Source organism: Phragmites australis, chromosome 7 (assembly GCF_958298935.1).
Source record: "Phragmites australis chromosome 7, lpPhrAust1.1, whole genome shotgun sequence".
Classification (NCBI taxonomy): Eukaryota; Viridiplantae; Streptophyta; class Magnoliopsida; order Poales; family Poaceae; genus Phragmites; species Phragmites australis.
In genome coordinates, this window is record NC_084927.1 from 27,441,719 (window position 1) to 27,460,373 (window position 18,655).

At 44.7% G+C, this 18,655-nt stretch overlaps 3 protein-coding genes and 1 pseudogene across 3 annotated transcripts; 3 read left to right on the forward strand and 1 right to left on the reverse strand.

Annotated features, from left to right (window-relative positions):
• The first annotated feature begins 204 nt into the window (after positions 1-204).
• On the forward strand, positions 205-2,378 carry LOC133924508 (uncharacterized). The gene has a single exon (XM_062370085.1). It carries the CDS (start codon positions 287-289, stop codon positions 2,129-2,131), a length of 1,845 nt encoding a protein of 614 aa, XP_062226069.1. The 5' UTR covers positions 205-286; the 3' UTR covers positions 2,132-2,378.
• Positions 2,379-2,589: 211 nt separating this feature from the next.
• LOC133924509 (VAN3-binding protein-like) lies at positions 2,590-7,305 on the forward strand. Its single transcript, XM_062370086.1, has 9 exons — positions 2,590-2,748; positions 3,845-4,007; positions 4,541-4,943; positions 5,106-5,177; positions 5,270-5,338; positions 5,868-6,225; positions 6,335-6,514; positions 6,636-6,743; positions 6,848-7,305. The coding sequence occupies exons 3-9, from the start codon at positions 4,761-4,763 to the stop codon at positions 7,066-7,068; spliced, it is 1,191 nt and encodes a 396-aa protein (XP_062226070.1). The 5' UTR covers positions 2,590-2,748; positions 3,845-4,007; positions 4,541-4,760; the 3' UTR covers positions 7,069-7,305.
• A 1,786-nt stretch (positions 7,306-9,091) lies between these two features.
• On the forward strand, positions 9,092-10,926 carry LOC133924511 (aldehyde oxidase GLOX-like; annotated as a pseudogene).
• A 657-nt stretch (positions 10,927-11,583) lies between these two features.
• On the reverse strand, positions 11,584-13,997 carry LOC133924512 (cytochrome c oxidase subunit 6b-2). The gene is made up of 4 exons (XM_062370087.1): positions 13,862-13,997; positions 12,607-12,695; positions 12,448-12,529; positions 11,584-11,828 (listed from the first exon to the last, which is right to left on the reverse strand). The coding sequence occupies exons 1-4, from the start codon at positions 13,868-13,870 to the stop codon at positions 11,775-11,777; spliced, it is 234 nt and encodes a 77-aa protein (XP_062226071.1). The 5' UTR covers positions 13,871-13,997; the 3' UTR covers positions 11,584-11,774.
• Between the last annotated feature and the right edge of the window lie 4,658 nt (positions 13,998-18,655).

Below are 18,655 nucleotides of genomic sequence, written 5' to 3' on the forward strand. Positions count from 1 at the left end.
AGAAAATATAAAGGGAATAGAAACGGAGAAGAAAATAAAAGAAGTAAATGAAGATATAGTTAGTAATGCTCTTAGTAGTGTAAAATGAACTTATTAAAAAAAAACTTCCAACCCTGGCTTGCCGCTCAAATGCCGCCAGCAGGAGTCGAGTTTTTTTTTTTTGACAAACCACACGAAATGATCTACCAGTTCAGACACAAACCTCATCAAGGGAGGAGGGAAATCTCCAAGGCATCACTATTCACAGGCAGCTGCCCCCAAAACCCAAGCCAAACCCCAGTCAGCCATGCCGCCCGGCGCGACCCCCACCCTGCTCTGCCTCAGACCCCCGCATCCCCTCTACTCCGGCCTCCGCTTCCTTCCCCCCACCGCCGCCGTCTGCCCGTTCCGCTCCAAGCCCCCATGTTTCGCGCCGTCCCCCAGATGCAAACCCAGCGCCACCACAACCACCACCACCATCCATGCTTCCGCACTCGACTCCGGTTCCTTATTCCCCTCCTCCCCGACCCCGCCCCCGCGCCAGCCGAGGCCTTCCGCACCCGAGCCGCCCTCCACCGTGGCCCACGCGGGCCGCAGCAAGAAGGGGAAGAAGAATCCCCAGGGCGGGGGCGGCCGCATCGAGGGCGGCGGGGACGTGCGGCGCGAGGCCAAGGCCAAGGCCCGCGTCCGCAGCCGCCGCCTCGGGGAGAACGCCTTCTACCGCCGCAAGCGGCGCGCCGCGGCCGCAGCAGCCGCTGGCCAGGCGGACGCCTTCACCGACGCGGAGCTCGAGATGATCGGCATGGGGTACGACCGCGCCGTCCGCTTCATGGACGGGCCCGATGACCCGCGCCTCCGCCACCGCCACGACTGGTACAAGTACGGCCGCTACGGACCATACCACTGGCGCGGCATCGTCGTCGGCCCGCCCATCCGCGGCCGCTTCTCCGACGACCGCGTCTCGCTCATGTCCGAGGTCCACGACCACGAGGAGTGGGACCGCATCGAGCAGTTCGACATGTCCAACCAATTCTCGCACCGCCTCAACGAGCTCGGCGACGACGTCGGGTTCAGGTACTACTGGGTCTTCGTGCGCCACCCCAGTTGGCGCCCCGACGAGAAACCCTGGGAACAGTGGACGCTCTCGGCCGAGGTCGCCGTCCAGGCCAGCAAGGACCAGTGGCTCGACAAGTGGAACCTCATGGGCAGGTTCGGCAACCCGACGCGCGAGCTGATCACGCGGTGCGCGGCCTGGACGCGCCCGGACATCATATATGTCAGGCGGCCGCTGTACCAGTCGCGCTTCGAGCCACAGGAGGATTTCTTCAGCAAGCTACGCCCATTGGTTGACCCTGCTACGGAGAACGAGTTCTTGTTTAATCTTGAGCAGGATGGTCATGTGATTCGAACAACCTACTTCTGTGGTCTCTGCAGGATTGTGAGGGCCAACCCAAAGGCTTATGTTGATGATGTTGTGAATGCCTACTCGAGGCTGAGCGACGTAGACAAGTCACGATGCCTAGAGTTCCTGCTCACGAACCATCCCATGGAGCTCCTCCATCCTTATACTAAGGAATGGAAGGTGAAGCTAGAGGAGATGGAGCTGGGGTGTGATGCGCCTGATGGGAGTGATGATGAGGTTGGTGATGACGATGGAACTGAGGTTGTTGATTGGATTGAGGATGATGAGGCTGATGAGGGTATGGATGATAGAGACTATGATTATGAGGATGAGGAAGTAGTCGATACCACAGAAGAGTTGGAACCTGATGAAGTTGAAAATAGTGAAGAGAGTGAGAAGTATTGGAATGAGCAGTGGAAGAAGGCGATGAAAAGTTCTGATAAAATGGAGAAGCTGGTGAAGACGAGCATCGAGCTATCAAATGGGTACAATAAGCAGCAGATGGAACTAGCAAAAGAGATGGAATGGAAAATGGGCAGAGCAAATGCAATGGTTATGGAGCAGGAACAAACTGAGGAAGATGAGGAGGAGCAGGATAATGCAAGGAGCAGAAGTGCAGAGGACAGAGGGCAGAGCGATATAAATACAGGGCTCTTCCTGAGGGCTGCTGTCCGGCCATTCACTTACAGGAATCTTGTCAAGGAAATTGTTCTGATGAGACACCACATTATTGACGGAGAGATAGTTTAGCTTCAAAATGTTAGGATGCTGTATTAATTGTTTCAGAGTTAGCCATTTGACTGGAGAAATGCAGAAATTGCACGAAGAAGTTTAAGAAGCTCCTAAAATGTCTTGGTTCTGTACAATATTAGGATATTTAGCTGTTGTTGCCAATTTGGAAGTTGGGTTCTTAGGAAATACTCAAGGCATCATGTAATCTTTCCTCTTCAAAATTTTTTATGAGCCTTTCAGGATAGAAGCTATGATATTTCTGATAGATTGTTCTTCATAATGAAATTGGGCTTTGCCTTATTTCTTATGTGAGATCAATTTTGATTTGTCTAGTTGTAATTATTTGTTTGGTGATTGCAACGATTGTTACTGTCCAACATAATGGGTATTGGGTTATCTCTAGCATAATCACATTTGAAACAAGAGCGTCTCAGTCAACTAGGGCCTGATGACAGTACTCAACAAGGTCTACAACAACTGGGCACCATATTGCTGTGCAGTAAAAGAAGGTGACTGCATTACATACGCATAAAAATGATTCTACAGATCAACGGAACTGAAGTAAATTGTTGGATTAGCACATGGTGTTTCAACTATCTGTCCGGTACTCACCATATTGCTGAAAAGAGTTACAGGTATGTCAGGAATTAGCTTCTCATCCAATTTTAATAATGTCTCTCTTATCTTGAAGCTTAAATGCTAAGCTTTTACTGAGGTATCAGTTTTTTTTTCCTGAACGTCTATTGTAATGCGTGGTTAAAAAAATTGCCCAACAGACATAGTGCAGCAAGAATTGGCATTCCATTTTCCTTTATCAAAAGCTAGTAAAAAGCAGTGACAAGAATTGCATGCCGACAAATAACCATGATTTCAGCTTCCCCTGGAAATTCCATGAGAGCCATCAAGAATCTACAGCCCCTACTTTACATTCAAAAGGAGTTGTAAAGTGCAGAGATCCCCTATAGTCCTATCCATGATTAAAAAGGCCCTTTGCTGTGATATATATAAAATATGATCTCTATCAAAAAAATTCAAAAGGTGAATGATCAGCAGACAAGATTAGAGGCCTACACATGAGATTAGAATAAACAAGGTTAAGAGACTTAAGTTGGAATGCTCTTTAGGCAGCAGTAGATGAGAAAGATCAATCTAATGCATGCACCAAAACTAAGATCGGGGCCATTGATTTGATTTAGGGGGTTTGATAATTACACCAACCAGCAAGGGCATTACTGCTGCCCTCTAATAGACCAGAAGCAATATTGAGAGTTGCTCAACTGTTCCTTAACAACAGCAGCTGCTTTGGATCATCAGCAAACACTACTCCACTTCAAATAATGTTGCCATTTCTTGAGGGTGTTAGAACCAATAATTCACGAGCTAATGAAATTCTTTCTAGAACCAATAATTCACGAGCTAATGAAATTCTTTCCTGCTTTATGCCAAAGCCGATTATCCCAAATGGGGCAATCCCGGTACTATAGCTGCAAACAGCACAGGTTCAGTTCTTCACTTCAGTACTGAAGCATTCACTTTTATTAGTGATACCATACTGCAGTGATACTTCAGAACTAAAAAAAATCCTACAAGACATACTTACATGATGTTTTTCCACCTTATTTTAAAGACCAGTCATGATCTCTGGACTCCTAATGATATGCAATATATCGATTTGCTACTAGCATTTTTATGTTATAAATAACGGACAGCGACTGATGTTTTTTTTTCCAGAAAAAAAAAGGACAGCTACTGATGTTAGACTGGAACCCCTCAGCATTATCATTCTGTGCTCCCTCTACAGTTTGCTACAGCATGGGATTGTCAGATTGAACCCCCAGTGCTCTGAACATCCACTAGATCCTTGCACTCTACGTTAAGAGATACTACGCTACAGGTCTACAATCTATGCCCTATGAAGTGTACGTCTCTGTTCAGCATAGCAGTATTGCACGCATGGCAATGATGCTTGGAAAGTTCCGCAACATCGTATGCATGACACCCTCATCCTGCTGCCTTTTTCTGGTTTTCTATTCCACTAGTGGCTACCCAACATCTCATGTTTTCTTCGCCTTTTACTCAATTTGATTTACAATATAATACATAGGATCATTGCATGGAAACACTAGTATCTCCTCTTTCAGCAGTTTTTTAGTGGCCAGAATATAATATCCAGCACCGAAAAGTGTATGTTCAAACTCCTCGATGTTTCAGGACAGTTATTATGCTACTAATTTTCTACTGTAAAGGCTCCGAGGTCCCCATTTTGATTCCTTCTTCTTTGTGTGCACCCAAAGCTAAGGCGAAGCTAATGATCCATCCCACTGCATTTGCTCCCTAAAGCAACTAATATTCTTGTTTAATCAGTATTTATAGTGATAAACTCACTGCCTTTCTCTGTGACACCTGTCCTTTTTCATGTTTTTACAGCTAAAAGTTGGTTCTAGTGGTTGGGTTTATCCTAGTGATTCGATCAAGGATCTGGTTCTTCTGCTAACGCATTGTCTGTGGCTGCGGGTTGCGCATCAGAAAGACACAGAAGCTGCACCTCTACAACCACCAAGGGTCCAGGCGCCATCCTGTATAAATCTCTGACCCTTGCCTTTTCTGAGTTGCTTCTGTTGAAACTACCTTTGTTTCTGAGTTGGCCATGGAGCCGGACAGAAGCCTAATTGCCTATGAGGAGCCACCTCCAGAGCCGATGGACCTGCTCTCTAGTGCGTGGTGCAGCTCGGCTATCCAAGTTCTTCAGACAGGACCGAAGGATTGCTCAATGGCGCTGGTGGAGCATCCGGTCATGACGCTTGACAATGATAGGAAAGACCAGTTGCAAGTAAGTGTGGATTCAGTTCTGTGGCAAATATTTTGTCGCAGGAGCGGCTCCCCTCGGGAACCGTCCAGTGGTATCTTCCTGCTAGCACAAGGAAGAAATCAGAAGGTTGTGCTGAATATAAAAATTGACATGCATAACGATATATATCTGGGTGCTTTGCAGAAGAGTGATCGTAGCTTGGTGGTCGACAGCAGCGGTTTCAGCACGACCCAGTGGAAATATGATGATCTGAAGGTAAATAGTTTGTGTGGTGCGATGTTCGTGTGCATATTTGTTTTAGCCTGATCTCAAGTCTGATCTTTTCTGGCGTTTCTTCTTCTTTTCAGTCATGGATATGGCTGCAGAAGGCAATTCATCCAGAACTGGATTACAATCTTTGTCGCAAGAAGAAATGGGTGAGTGAAAGAAATTATATTCATCTCTGAAGTTGCATTAATATGCATGAATCATGATCCTTGACAAATTAACTGTATGATTTCAAACTGTACAGATATGTTTTGCATGGTCTATTCTCACATTTCGGATCAACCTTCAGTTCTTTAAGGGCTGTTATGATCATGGAACTTGGCCGTGCAGTTCATTGATTTTGACGGGACAATGTTCACATTTCTTTTCTTCTAGAATACTATGTCATCTTCTGAACTCTGATGAATATGAATGGTTAGCACGACGTTTTCATTAGCATGTTCTGGAAAGATATCGTGATTGTGATACGTAGAACATTGAATATGGAACAGATCATGCAAATTTAGAATTGTAGATGAAGCCAGAATGCAACCGCATCTTCTTTCCAAGTTTATGTTTTTTCACTTCCTTAGGTAGCATTTCATTCCGAGTTATGCATGCACGGATCCAAGAAATGGCGAGATATGTTGCCATTTATAATGGGTTTCTGGAGCTTAAACATCTGAACGTCGCGTGCAGCTCCCGCGCAAGATGGCACCGTGGAGCGGCATCTCGCCCAAGAAGTGGGTGAAGGAGCGGAAGCAGAAGCGCAAGGAGGAGGCGCGCCTGCAGAGGGCTGAGGTCCACGCCGCCGTCTCCGTCGCCAGCGTCGCAGCCGCGCTCGCCGCCATCGCCGCGGAGAACGCTGCGCCGCTGGGCTCGGCGGCGATGAGGGAGACGGCTGTGGCATCCGCGGCCACGCTTGTGGCGGAGCAGTGCGCGAAGGTGGCCGAGGCCGCGGGCGCCACGCGCGACCAGATCGCTGCCGCCGTCGCTGCCGCCGTGGCCTCCACGGACGCGGGCAACGTCATCACGCTCACTGCGGCCGCCGCCACCTGTATGTCTCGGCCTCACTTCACTCACCGTTCCTCCGTCCGCATTGCCGCACCATGAGGACTCCAAAGAATTCTCAGGAGTAACTTCTTTGCTCGCCTGAAATGTCGCAGCACTGCGGGGAGCTGCGACGCTGAGAGGACGGCGCAGCTGCGGCGGCCACGGCCAGAACGAGAGGGCGGACCACACGGGCTCGGCGCGGTCGCAGGACGATCTCGACTTCGACTTCAACCACGCGAGGTCCAGGGCGGCGCTGGCCAAGGGCGACGAGATGTTCGTCGCGATGCCGGACGGTGAGTGTCACCACGGCGCCCTCCATGCCAGTCGCAGGCTTGCAGCATGCCATGGTTACAACCTACACGTCGCGTGCATGTGAACCTGAACACCCGTCGCGTTCTCTTCGCATGTTTGCAGGGAAGTGGAAGCTCCACACGGTGTCCGCGGCGTCGAACAAGCACGGCGAGATCGTCCTGCGGATCAAGAAGACGAACATGGTCATGGCCTTCTGCCACGCGAAAGAAAGTAATGAACCAGCAACACCCGATCGTCTCGTTCCCTGTCTCCTCTGTTTTCTTCCTCGGACAAACTGAGCTGAGCTGACCTACCTGTTCGTGTATGCACCGCAGGCGTGATCCACGACGTGCGGCCGTGCGCGCCGGAGAAGCCGAGCCCCGACGTGGGCGCAACGTACCCGGTGGAGGTGTCGACGAGCAAGGGCAAGGTGGAGCTCCGCGCCGACGACTACGCCGTGTACAAGAGGTGGGTCGCCACGCTGAGCCACATGCTCGTGATGTCCACCGCCGTTTCCACCAGGCTCGAGCCACCACGGCCGCCGCGCCGGGACTGAACGATCAACCGACCGACCGGCATCGGCGCCACGGCACGCCCGGGCTGAGCCGCGCGATCCCTTGGAGCAACAGCACGAACGACGTCCGTGTCGGTCGCTCGTGTGTATCGATGCAATTGTACCAGTATTAGCATCACAGATTGTGTTCGTGGTTTGATTCATCTGGATGACTCGCCGACCGGGTAGTTTTAGCAGCATTTCGCTGCTTTACCGATCATAAATTCATAATGCTTTTTTTTTTGGAGGGGGGGGGGGGGGGTTCTGGACAACGAGATCAAAGAGCAACAACGTCCTATGAATGAATTTCCGTAAGTTAAATTGATTGACGCGCAGGAGTGAGCGTGGAACGAACCCGTGGGTGGTGATGCCCTCATGTCTCATAAGGCTTCTCTCTTTGTTTTTTGACCTTGCTCATTTTATTCTACGTTCAGCGAGATCGCGAATCACCAAATCGTTTACAGAATCTGGCCTGTCTTTTTTTTTTTTGTGGGAGCTGGCCTGTCTGGTAAGTTGACGAGTAGCGCAAAGAGGGCTACAAGTTTCCAGTGGCCTTAAGCCGAAGACGAAGGCCGGCCTTGCTGTTTTGGGGCTAGTTCGAATCCGGCCCTAGCCTTGGCACGATTTATGAGAAGCCTGGGAAATTAGGAAGCAAATAACATAAGACGGGCTGCTAGCTATGCCTGGAAACGGGACAGCTGTAAACCGGGCTGAAATGTCGACAACCCTCTCTAAGCAACCATGAAGCTTATATTCCTTCGATTTTTTATTTTTATATTTCAAAAATAAACAAATTGCAAAATTAGACACTAAAAATTGTAAAAATAGGCGTCATTCCAACGGACAACATCCTAAAAATAAAAATATAGTACTTCCAACGAGCGACATGTTAATAAATAAAAAAAACACAGCATTCTATTGCTCTAAAAATTCAAAATACTATCGAAATAGTCATGATTTTTTTTAAAAAATATATGTTCTAGATAGGCTTGACCATGGGTAGCTCGGTCCGGCATACCTGACCCAACCCAGTCCAAAAAAACCCAATCTGACCGGTGCGTGGGTCAGGCTTGGGCTTTGAAAATCGGCTCAAAACCCAAAAGCCCAGGAAAATATGAGCCCAGCCTGAAAAATGCATTGTTCACCTCTATCGGGTCAGACTCAGGCCTAGCAACCCAGCCCTAGCCCAGGCCAGGTCGGGCTTGAGCTTTTAGTTTTCCTGTTGGGCTTTTTTGAGCTTGACCCGAAGCCCAACCCGGACAGATAGTTGAACATGACTAGTTCTAGAGGATATTATGATCTACTCTCTTTAGTTGTAAATATAGGCCGTTTTAGCTTCCTCAACTATTCTCTAAATATAAGTCATTCTCGAATTTCTATGCATTTTTTTCTTTTTTGTTCCCGTCTTACCCTTGTTTAATAAATGCTACCACTATCACAAATGAATGAGTTATTTTTTCCTATGCAGAATAAATAAAAGGGCAACAAGATCATTTGATCTACTTTCTTAATCCTGATGCACAAGTCTAAACGACCTATATTTGCAATCGAAGAGAGTAGCTCTTAAAAAATCCAGACAAAAATATGATTTGTACTGTAAGAAATAAAATAGACAAATTGTACATAGGAGATTGTGTACGACAAAATTTATTTTTTTTTCTCATTGTAAAAGTAATTGTTTGAGTAGATTATAGAGTTCTCTACAATATATTTTAGTATTTTTATAACTATTTTGATAATGTTTTGAATTTTGATAATAATAGAATGTAATATTTTTTTAACCCATCGTCCGTTGAAAGGGCGATGTCTTTATCTTTTTTTAAAGATGCCACATGTTAGAATGGCGAAACCATCAAACGGACTATAATAGTCTATTTTTTAATTTTTCAAACATTGCATTTTTTATTTTTTGAAATATAAAAATAAAAAAGCTCGATTCCTTCACCTCGTTCTTGCCCTGCTCGCCTGTGGCAGCATTGCATCGGCGAGCTGCGCAGGCGGGAGCTGGACGCTCCTGCAGCCCAGCGCCGGCGTGTCGGCGATGCACATGCAGCTCCTGCACAACGACCGCGTGATCCTTTTGGACCGCACCAACTTCGGCCGGTCCAACCTCACCTTCCCGGCCGGGCACCCGTGCCGCAATAACCCCCGGGATCTCGCGCTCCCCAACGGGGACTGCACCGCGCACCCCGTCGAGTACAACGTCAAGAACAACACGTTCCGCCCGCTCTCCATCTCCATCTTCACCGACACCTGGTGCTCGTCGGGCTACGTCGCGCCCGACGGCACCCTCGTCCAGACCGGCGCACGGGTGGGAAGACGGGTACCGCAAGGTGCGCCTCATGCCCGCGTGCAGTGGGAGCGACAGGAGCTGCGACTGGTCCGAGAAGCTGCAGGATCCGGATGTGCTCGCCGCGGACCGGTGTTACGCCACAAACCAAAAACTCCCCAACGGCGGCGCGATCATCGTCGGTGGGCTCAGCAAGTTCAACTACGAGTTCTACCCAAAGACAGGTCCTTCTGGTACCTTCGAACTGCCATTTTTGTCTCAAACTAACAGTTCGTATCCATTCGTACATCTCAACGTAGATGGCAATCTTTTAATCTACGCCAACAACCGTGCCATTCTATTCCACTACAAGAATGGCACGATTGTCCGGGAGTATCCTGTGCTCCCCGGCGCCGAGCTGACAAACAAACCGAGCGCGGGCTCGTCGGTGCTGCTCCACATGAAGCCAAACCCCACCGAAGCCGAGATGCTGGTTTCACAAGGGGAAGCAAATTCTATAATATCATATTTAAAAAGACACTCGTGAGATTTTATTCATATTATTTATCTCATAATTTAATAGCTAAGTTAAAAAAGAGAAGGTGAATACTTATCATTATAGAAAAAAATATGATACTATAAAATTTCTTTTCAAAGGTAAATTGCTCTGAAAGCCGCGCAGGTGGGGTCTTCCGCCCGGCGCTGGACACGTGCGGGCGGATCAAGATTACCGATCCTAAGGCGTCGTGGGTCATCGAGAAAATGCCGTCGCCGCGGGTGATGGGGGACATGATCCTGCTGCGCGCCCAACGGCGAGGTGGCGGTCATCAACGGCGCCAAGGACGGCACCGGTCGGTGGTAGTCCGCCGACACCTCGGCTTCCGCACCCGTCGTTTACCGGCCCGATAGTGCACCTGGGAACCGATTCGAGGAGCAGAGACCAGAGGGCACCCCGCGACCGCGGATGTACCACTCGTCGGCGGTGCTCCTCCGCAACAACGTGAAGTTCCCCAACGAGCTCAGTCTCGAGGCCTTCTCACCTGACTACCTCGACCGCTCCAACGACATGTGCCGTCCGAAGATCGCCCTCCCGCCGCCCACCGGCGCACCGGTAAATGTGAAGTACGGGGCGAACATGACGCTGCTGCTCGGGGTTCAAGTCCGCGATCCCGTAGTGCCAGTTGCATTGGTGGCGCCGTCGTTCACGACGCACTCGTTGGCCCAGGGCCAGAGGCTGCTGTTCCTCCAGGTCGAGGTGAAGAGGCCACAGGGGCTTCCAGGTGATCGGCGGGGTAGAGGTGCCTCTGACGGCCGGTGTGTACCAGGCGTCCGTGGAGATGCTGGCGACGGCGGTCTTCAGCTGGAACAGCACCACCGGGCTGCTCCATGTTGTTCGTCGTGAATGGACGCATTCCCAGCGAGGGGATCTGGGTCCACCTACAGTGACAGCGAGGGGGACTACGATTCCTTTGAGCCGTACGTGAGTTTTAAGAAAATAGTAGTACTCACATTTTCTTTCTTGTTTCTTCTTATGCATCATGTAATCAGCTGGAATTTAATGAGATGCTTGGTAATATTGTATTGTATACACCATAAAATTATTTCTATATTTACCATGACTACCCGATTAACACTTCACCATTTTCACATACTGGGCTGTGGGATGCCGCAGGACATTCAGAACTCAAATTAAATAACAAATCCGTCCACTTCTTGTAGCGGACAGGAAACATGATTCGCTGAACCCTAGAGCCACAGAGGATTCTACGAGATAAACCAGTTCTATTCACCGAATTTGATCGATTTTATCCCTAGTAAAACAGGAAAATAGTTCTTCAACCATATGAGATTCTACCGATTGAACATTTGCTGCATATCAAGTTTCAAGTAAAACGTGAGCAAATTCAATTCCTTTCCCATTCCATTTCTTAGTTTTTTTTTTTCGTTTTCCCCTCACACCTGCCATTCAAGGCCAGATATCAAGAGGAAACAGAAGCATAGGAAATGAACTAGAGACCTCGATTTATATTTGGATAAGGAGCAAAGAAGAAAAAGATATCACAAACATAATAAGAGAAGAGTCTGGCTTCAGATTATGAGAATCCAGTCTATTCCGTAGAATCTATGGAAGCTCATTCTCATCGGATTATGGATTATGGGATTTCATAGTACAATTTATCTCGTAGATTATGAGAATCAGCTTTAATATTATGACCGTTTGTTTTTAGGGCTAGAATCCATAATCAAAATAAAAAACAAACAGGGCCTGACAGTGCTTGAAATTATTAGTGCAACACAAAGAACAGCATCACCTGCTGTTTTGCAGCGACTGCTTGGGGGAAACAAGAGAATAGCATAGATTCAAATATTCAAATCAGAAAAGAACAGCACAATTGATGAAAGCTGTAGGGTGGACCAAGGTGGCTCTCAAACAGAAGATTTAGAGGGGCCCTGCAAATGTCCCATTCTCCCTCTGCTCGTTCCACTTTTCGACCTGATTCAGTAGAGCAAAAGAAGCGGATGTTAAAATTTGAAGTACTCATGCATGCGACTTTTCATTGCATCAAGGTAACATGGTCCAGCTAATCATTAAATGGCATTGCTATACATTTGAAGCATATCTGAAGGTACCATGCCTAAAGGAAAACAAATGATTTGACATTAGAAGATCTTTTAAACTACAACTATATGTGCAGTCTGCATAAGGTTGCTCAGCAGGAGCATACAACATGTTGAAGTATTCGAGTGACAATATGTGTAGCCAAGTGTACCGAGGAAATCAGGAAAATAGCCTGCAATACTCCTACAGAGAAATATGACGACATAAAGAACTAACTTCATGGTTTATGACCAAGTGGTTCAGATAAGGTGGACTTAAACTCAACGAACATTCTAGGTTTAGGTTAGTGCAGATAAATTTTCTGGCAGGTTCGTGCATCATAAGACTTTCTGATAAGATCGCTAGGTCACTACTTACTAAAAAGATAAGATCGCTAGGTCACATAAGACTTTCTGATATAGTTTGTGGTTGAATCAATTTGCAGTTCAAATAAATAAAATAAAACTAATGGTGGTAATCCTACAACATATTCACAGACAGCAAAAGCGCTCACCCATTCTCCTGGGCAAAGAGAGCGGTAGTATTTGGCAAATTTCTCACAGTCAGTAGCAGCCTCCCCTTTGGCATTCACACATCTGGTTTCATGAAGGTTCAGATAGTAAAGAAAGGTACCGAGAGATTTTCACATGTAAAGCTCTTGCAATCAACAAACCTGTGGTATTCAACATAGCGTGTAAAACAATGCCTAGTTTGGTTCGTTGTAGGAAAGCGGAAGTCAGCAGGAGCTGTCTTTATCTCAATCTGGTACAATAGAAATGCAATGAACAAGTAAGAGTAGAGCAATACATTGGCAACAAATAAGGTAAACCAATGCGAGACAAGCTTGCAAAGCAAGTACAAGTATGAATGAAAAACTGGATCAATCAAACAGTGGTTAGGACAGTAAATTTTTAAAGAAGAAAAACACAGATAAGATGTACAAGTAACATAGTTCATTTCACTCAACAATAAATGCTACAACTCGTAACTGGATTATCTCATTGCATAAGAACAATGTCCAAACTAGTAACCGGATTTTCTCGTTGCATAAGGGGATGATAATCAACAGAATGAGAAGCACATTACAACAACCGTTAAGTAATGTTTCAATGAATTGCTAACTGCCTCGCTTAGTCCCCTACATGTCTTCCCCACTTCAAATTCTCCCCACTCCATCTACTGAAATCAGCCCATATATCTTGCAATTTACAGTCTTCCAAGTTTGAGGAGGGGAAATATCCAGGAGCTCTGGCATTCACAAAGTATATGGGCACACCAGCCAGTCCTCGAACTCGAACTCAAACCCATGTGGGTGGGAAGGTTAAACAGTCTCTCCCACCATATGCCCACTGCCCTGTTACTACAATTCATACAGTAGGTGGTACGTGGTAGTCTTATAGTGCGTGCCTTACAGGTTGATGCCGTAAAATGGTGAATGATATGGCTCGTGGTAGAACCATTATTACTACCTTGGAAGAAATTGTAAGGTACAGACGTGACGTTATAAACAATCCAACCCATCTCCCCCGAATAAAACAGCCGATTGGTCATCACAGACACCTAGAAGGAAGAACGGAAAATCCTAGACCAGATCTGTGAACGAAATTCCGTAAAAATTCCAACACAACAGCACGCAAAATGCACGAAAGGGGATCAAACATAGCCCACCAATCCCGCACAACAAGCAGGCAGACCAAGCCATCCACCACAAACAGAAAGAAATGAACCTAAGGTTCAGAACAAACACCCTATAGCAATCCACATCACGCGCGGGTACACGCGGATCAGATGCACGGCGATCGGCGAGCTGGATCGGAAGCTCTCGATTGCTAATACCAACCGACGGATGCAACGACACGGCGGCGGCACATAATGCATCAGAACGGAGGCGCGCGATCGGGGGAGGAGGAGTTCTAGAAGGTTCTCACCTCGGCCATCTCGTCGGTTGGGAGACCGGAGACTGGAGACGGGGGCGAGAACGCGGCCGTCTGTCGAGAGGAAGAAAGACGAGTACGTGCGCTCGGTCAATTTTCTTTTTTCTTTTTTTACAAAGAGAGAGGAGGGCCCAGTCAAGGTGGACGCTTAATAATCGGAGATGGGCCGTGAGGATTTGTTAGGCTGGGCCGACGTCGCAGACACGAGACGGCGCTACGGAGGGAACTTTTTATTTTTTATATCTTAAACCGAAAGTTATAAAAATAGATGGCTGTTTTGAAAAACCGAAAGTGCCCTCGCAAAAAAGAAACGAGAGTGGCTGCACGATCGTAAAGCTGCAATCACTCTCGGTACGATCGTGCAGGATCTTACTAGTGGAATGAAGAGAGATGTAGGATCTTATCTACGTATATTTTTACGTTGGATATTAGTCTGTGCGATCTGTTTGTAAGAGTTTTAACTGTAGGGATATGATAGAGTTAAAATTCTGAAGACTAGCATTGATTTTTGATTTTTTTTTTTATCTGCACCCTGCTCTCTATGTATCTTCGCCACTAGGATGAGGATGGGAGTCCCATCCTTTCTATTCAGCTTCTTGGAAAGAAAATAAAAATAGATAACATATTTGATCGTATTTATCGAAATAGATAATATGTCATCGTATTTATAAATGTAGCATGTGTATTCGGCACTTTATTTATCGAAAATAGTGAACAGTACCATATTCGACATCTGAGGAAAATCTGGGAAATTTTCACATATTTTTAGAATTTATTTGAGTCATTAACAATTGCTAGAAGTTATAAAAGTAGTTTTTTTTAAGAATTTTAGTATAAAAAATATAAAAGATTTTTTTAATCCAATTAAAATGGGTTGCACATATATTATAGAACACATAAAAAAATTTAAATTTTTTAAATAACAGAAGACCACCGTTTTGAAGCAGAGTGAAAATGAAATTTAATCAATGTGGATACTGTTCAAGACATGGGAGTTGAGTGAGAGTAGGTTGTATTTGACGCTATTCACTATTTTCGGTAAATAAGTTGCCGAATACACATATTAAATTTATAAATACAATGACATGCTATTTTTTTTAGCAAATATGGTCGAATATGTTGTCTACTTTTAGGGGCCGTTTGGTAGAGCTCTGATTCTGTGGTGAGAGTTATTCTGTGGTGGAAGTAGGGTGGGAGTGATTCTGTAGTGGAAGTGATTCTGTTTGTAAAATCGTTTGGTATGCTAGTGGTGGAAGTGATTTCTGAGAGGATATTGTGTTGAAATCGAGGAGAATCAGTCGGGAATTAAGTGGAAATTAGTTTTTTCAGCTCCCACCTCGCTATACAAAACGAAAAGTGATTTCCGCGAGGAATCACTCCTCGATCCGCCCGTTTGACAGCGCTGGGAGTGATTCTGGAGCGGAACCAGCTCCCAAAGCTCTACCAAATGGGACCTTAGATTTTTGCTGGTTTCTTACTATATCTCCCATACATATACATATATGTATTTTTATTAATATATATGTAATACATTATTTTTTACAGACAACCCTTATATTTTTTTATCTAATCTGTAATAGTTAACTCATCTAAGTATTAGTTTATTGTTTTATGTAGCAATAATTTATTTATATTACAAAGACATGATAAAATATATAGAAAAAAAACTAATTAAATTTAATTTCATGTCCCTATTGAGACCCTGATCCCCACAAAATCCTAAGTGGGGATAGGAACGGAATAGAACTTCTACCCGATAATTAAATGTGGGCGGATATAGGAGAGCACTTCCTAACAGGTATAGCCCCGTTACCATCTCTTACCGAGGAGACGCTTCATTTGTTGCATCATCTGTCGCTCTAAGCTCAAAACTCGTCCTGGACACGCATTTCTTCTTTCTTAAGATAAAACATGGCTTTGTCAAGTGCTGGCAAGTGCGAGAACTCAGGAGCCAGTCAGAGCTAGAACTGTCAACGAGCTGAGCTTGAGCGAGCTTAGCTTGTTAGGCTCAATCTTGATAAAAGATCAAGTCGAGCATGAATCAGTCTAGGATGGTGACCGAGCTTAAGGACAGGCTAAGCTCGATTCAAATTCGATTTGTCTAAGCTTAATAACATGATAAATCTTGAATGTGTCTTGTCACTTAGTTGTTTGTTATGACGTAGCCATTTAGATAGATTTGAGAATGATTCTTATTTTCGGTTCTTGTAACATCCCTTAGGCCTTGAAGATACATAAAAAAATTAAGATGTATAAATTTAGTATGATGATAAACTTAAATAAAAATCATAATATCCATTAACTTGATTTGGCTTAGGTTAGAGTCTGGCTCACCGAACCGAGCTTGAATCGAGCTTATAACAAATAGACTCGAGTAACCGGCAAGCTTAGAGCTGTGACGAACTCCGTTTCGAGCACGCTCCCCTGGGGTCCACCTCTCGCCGCCCGGACGGAGCAGCGAACCAGCGGCGACCACGTCGGATGGATGCATGCATCCATCTCCAAATTAATCGTTCGGTTGATCCGTCGAGATCGCGCACAAATCCGAATCTGCCGAGCTCATGTCGCCCTATGATATGCTCCAAAAACATCCTCCATCTTTCAGAGATGATGGATGACGGATCCGATTCCGAAGAGCCAATTTGACCTTCTGCTAAGGTTTTCTTTATTGGTAGATTTATGAGGGTCATCAGTAAATATGATATGTCATATTTATTATAATTAAATTTAATTTTTTTTTAAAAAAAATCAAAAAAATAGTATGAATTTGCTAGAATTTGTCTCTAATCAATTAATCACATAAATTACATATAAAAAAAATAAGACAATAACATGAATCACAACACATTAAATTGATTTATTACACCGAACGTAACAATGTAATCCTTTTTATCTTTAACAGGTGCTTGGTTCAATGTATATAGTTCTATATAAGTAAAGAAAAAAGAAGGCTTCATTTTTTTAATTTGTGTATATGAAATGCTATTTTCGAAGTAAAAGGCATATATTTTCTATCTGTTGTCTTTAGGCCTTTTGTAATCGAAATGAGCAGTCTGGCAGGTAAAAGGGCCTTTGCATTGAGAGATTTGTATACGAGAGCCTGGTCCTCTAGCTCCATCCACTTTGAGTGAGAGAAAGGTGCTGATGCTAGATAAAAGAGTGTTGGGATGTATTTGGTTGTCTATATGAGTTTTTAAGCTGTAATATATATTTTGAATGAGTAGAAGCTAAGTGGATGTAGTGATTTTGAAAAAAAAGTATTTTGTTAGGCAAATACAGTGACTATGTGAAAGTGTTTAGTTTACTGCATGAACAAATGTAATGACTATACACCTGAGACTAACGAGTGGACCTATTACAGTACTGTAGCAGATATAATATACCCACTAGGTCAGACTCTAGAGAAGCTCGATTTGGACGCATCTACGGGATCAAGCTCTAACCGTATAATTACATTTACGAATACAGAGAGAAACAATATATATAAGCAAGCAAACAATATTTTCTGTGAGAATATAAATACGAACAAAATCAGAATGTTCTTGATACAAACAATCAAACATGCACTTGAAACAACTAAGGCTTTCACCTGATCAGTTCATCAACCTACTCCACCTTTTAAAACAGGATATTCCACAGCCTCACCTTCAGGTACACATCTACTTCAAGCCGAACATAAAAAAGAATAATCTGCAAAGCACAAGCTATAATCAGGAAGTAAACAAAGATCAATCACTGTAAAAATAAAAAAATTGACAACAGTTCTACGGATTCAGTACATCGAACCAGCGATAGGCAGAAACCTGACTCTACACAAATATGAATTCAAAAGATATCAAGAGTTAAACAGCTTTTGACTAAGAATCTATTTGGTAGAGCTCTCTCTGATTTAAATTCTCTACGGGGAGTGATTATCTGGAGGAAGTGATTCTGTAGTTGAAAATGATTCTCTAAAATAAAATATACAGAGGAAGTGATTCTCTGCATGAAGTGAATCAGGGGAAGTTGCTTTTTTCAGCTCTTAACTTTTAGTTTATTTCAGAAAATCATTTACACGGATTCCACTCAGGGAGCTAAAAGCTGAAAACTGCTGTTTGACAGAGTTCCCTCTAATTCTAGTCAGAAAGCTGTTCTGTGAGCTCTGCCAAACATATCCTAACGCTCATCAAGTTTTAGCAATGGAAGGTGTTGATAAATACAGGCTTGGGGCGCTGGGCGGCCGAGTGACCAGAGAGGTAGCTATGGTTTTTGACTTCAAAATTTTTAATTGTATTACATATTCCTTTATCTGTTGTAGTGGATAGTATGTTCATATTATGAGTGTTCTATACGTTAATTTGTTTGTAGACCTTAGCTAAATACAGACATAAGATGGGTAATATGGTTCAGTAAAAAGTTAGTGAATAATGTAATTGCCAGCTCCCAACGAATATTTCAATAACCCATAAACTCATCAACAAAAGGTGGATAATATTGGTATATAGATGCGCAGGCTGGATATGAACTTTGGAGTAATGCACCAAGCTGACATTTTTAACGACCACTTTTTTTCTGTTTATCTCTAGGCAAAGATGAACATGATGGATGATTGTGAGACTTCTCTACAGGTTCTGAGGGATTTCGACACTGACATTACTGCTGAAGCCGATGATATAAAGGCAAGCACTTTCATTCATTCCTCTGGATTGACTGACTACAATCTACATGAGATTTTCATTAAAGGAATAATTCAGGATTTCACACTCTTCAGAGTGGTAATTCAGCAGTTTTAGATATACTGGTGTTCAC

What these genes read in the sequence shown, in the direction of transcription:
- LOC133924512 (XM_062370087.1), bottom strand. An exon ending in CGCTATGTTGAATACCACAG is followed by an intron (nt 12,530 to 12,606) that starts GTTTGTTGATTG and finishes TCATGAAACCAG; the next exon opens with ATGTGTGAATGCCAAAGGGG. An exon ending in CTCTTTGCCCAGGAGAATGG is followed by an intron (nt 11,829 to 12,447) that starts GTGAGCGCTTTT and finishes CTACTGAATCAG; the next exon opens with GTCGAAAAGTGGAACGAGCA.
- LOC133924509 (XM_062370086.1), top strand. Translation starts at nt 4,761, where the DNA reads ATGGAGCCGGACAGAAGCCTAATTGCCTATGAGGAGCCACCTCCAGAG. An exon ending in GGAAATATGATGATCTGAAG is followed by an intron (nt 5,178 to 5,269) that starts GTAAATAGTTTG and finishes TCTTCTTTTCAG; the next exon opens with TCATGGATATGGCTGCAGAA. An exon ending in TTTGTCGCAAGAAGAAATGG is followed by an intron (nt 5,339 to 5,867) that starts GTGAGTGAAAGA and finishes CGTCGCGTGCAG; the next exon opens with CTCCCGCGCAAGATGGCACC.
- LOC133924508 (XM_062370085.1), top strand. Translation starts at nt 287, where the DNA reads ATGCCGCCCGGCGCGACCCCCACCCTGCTCTGCCTCAGACCCCCGCAT.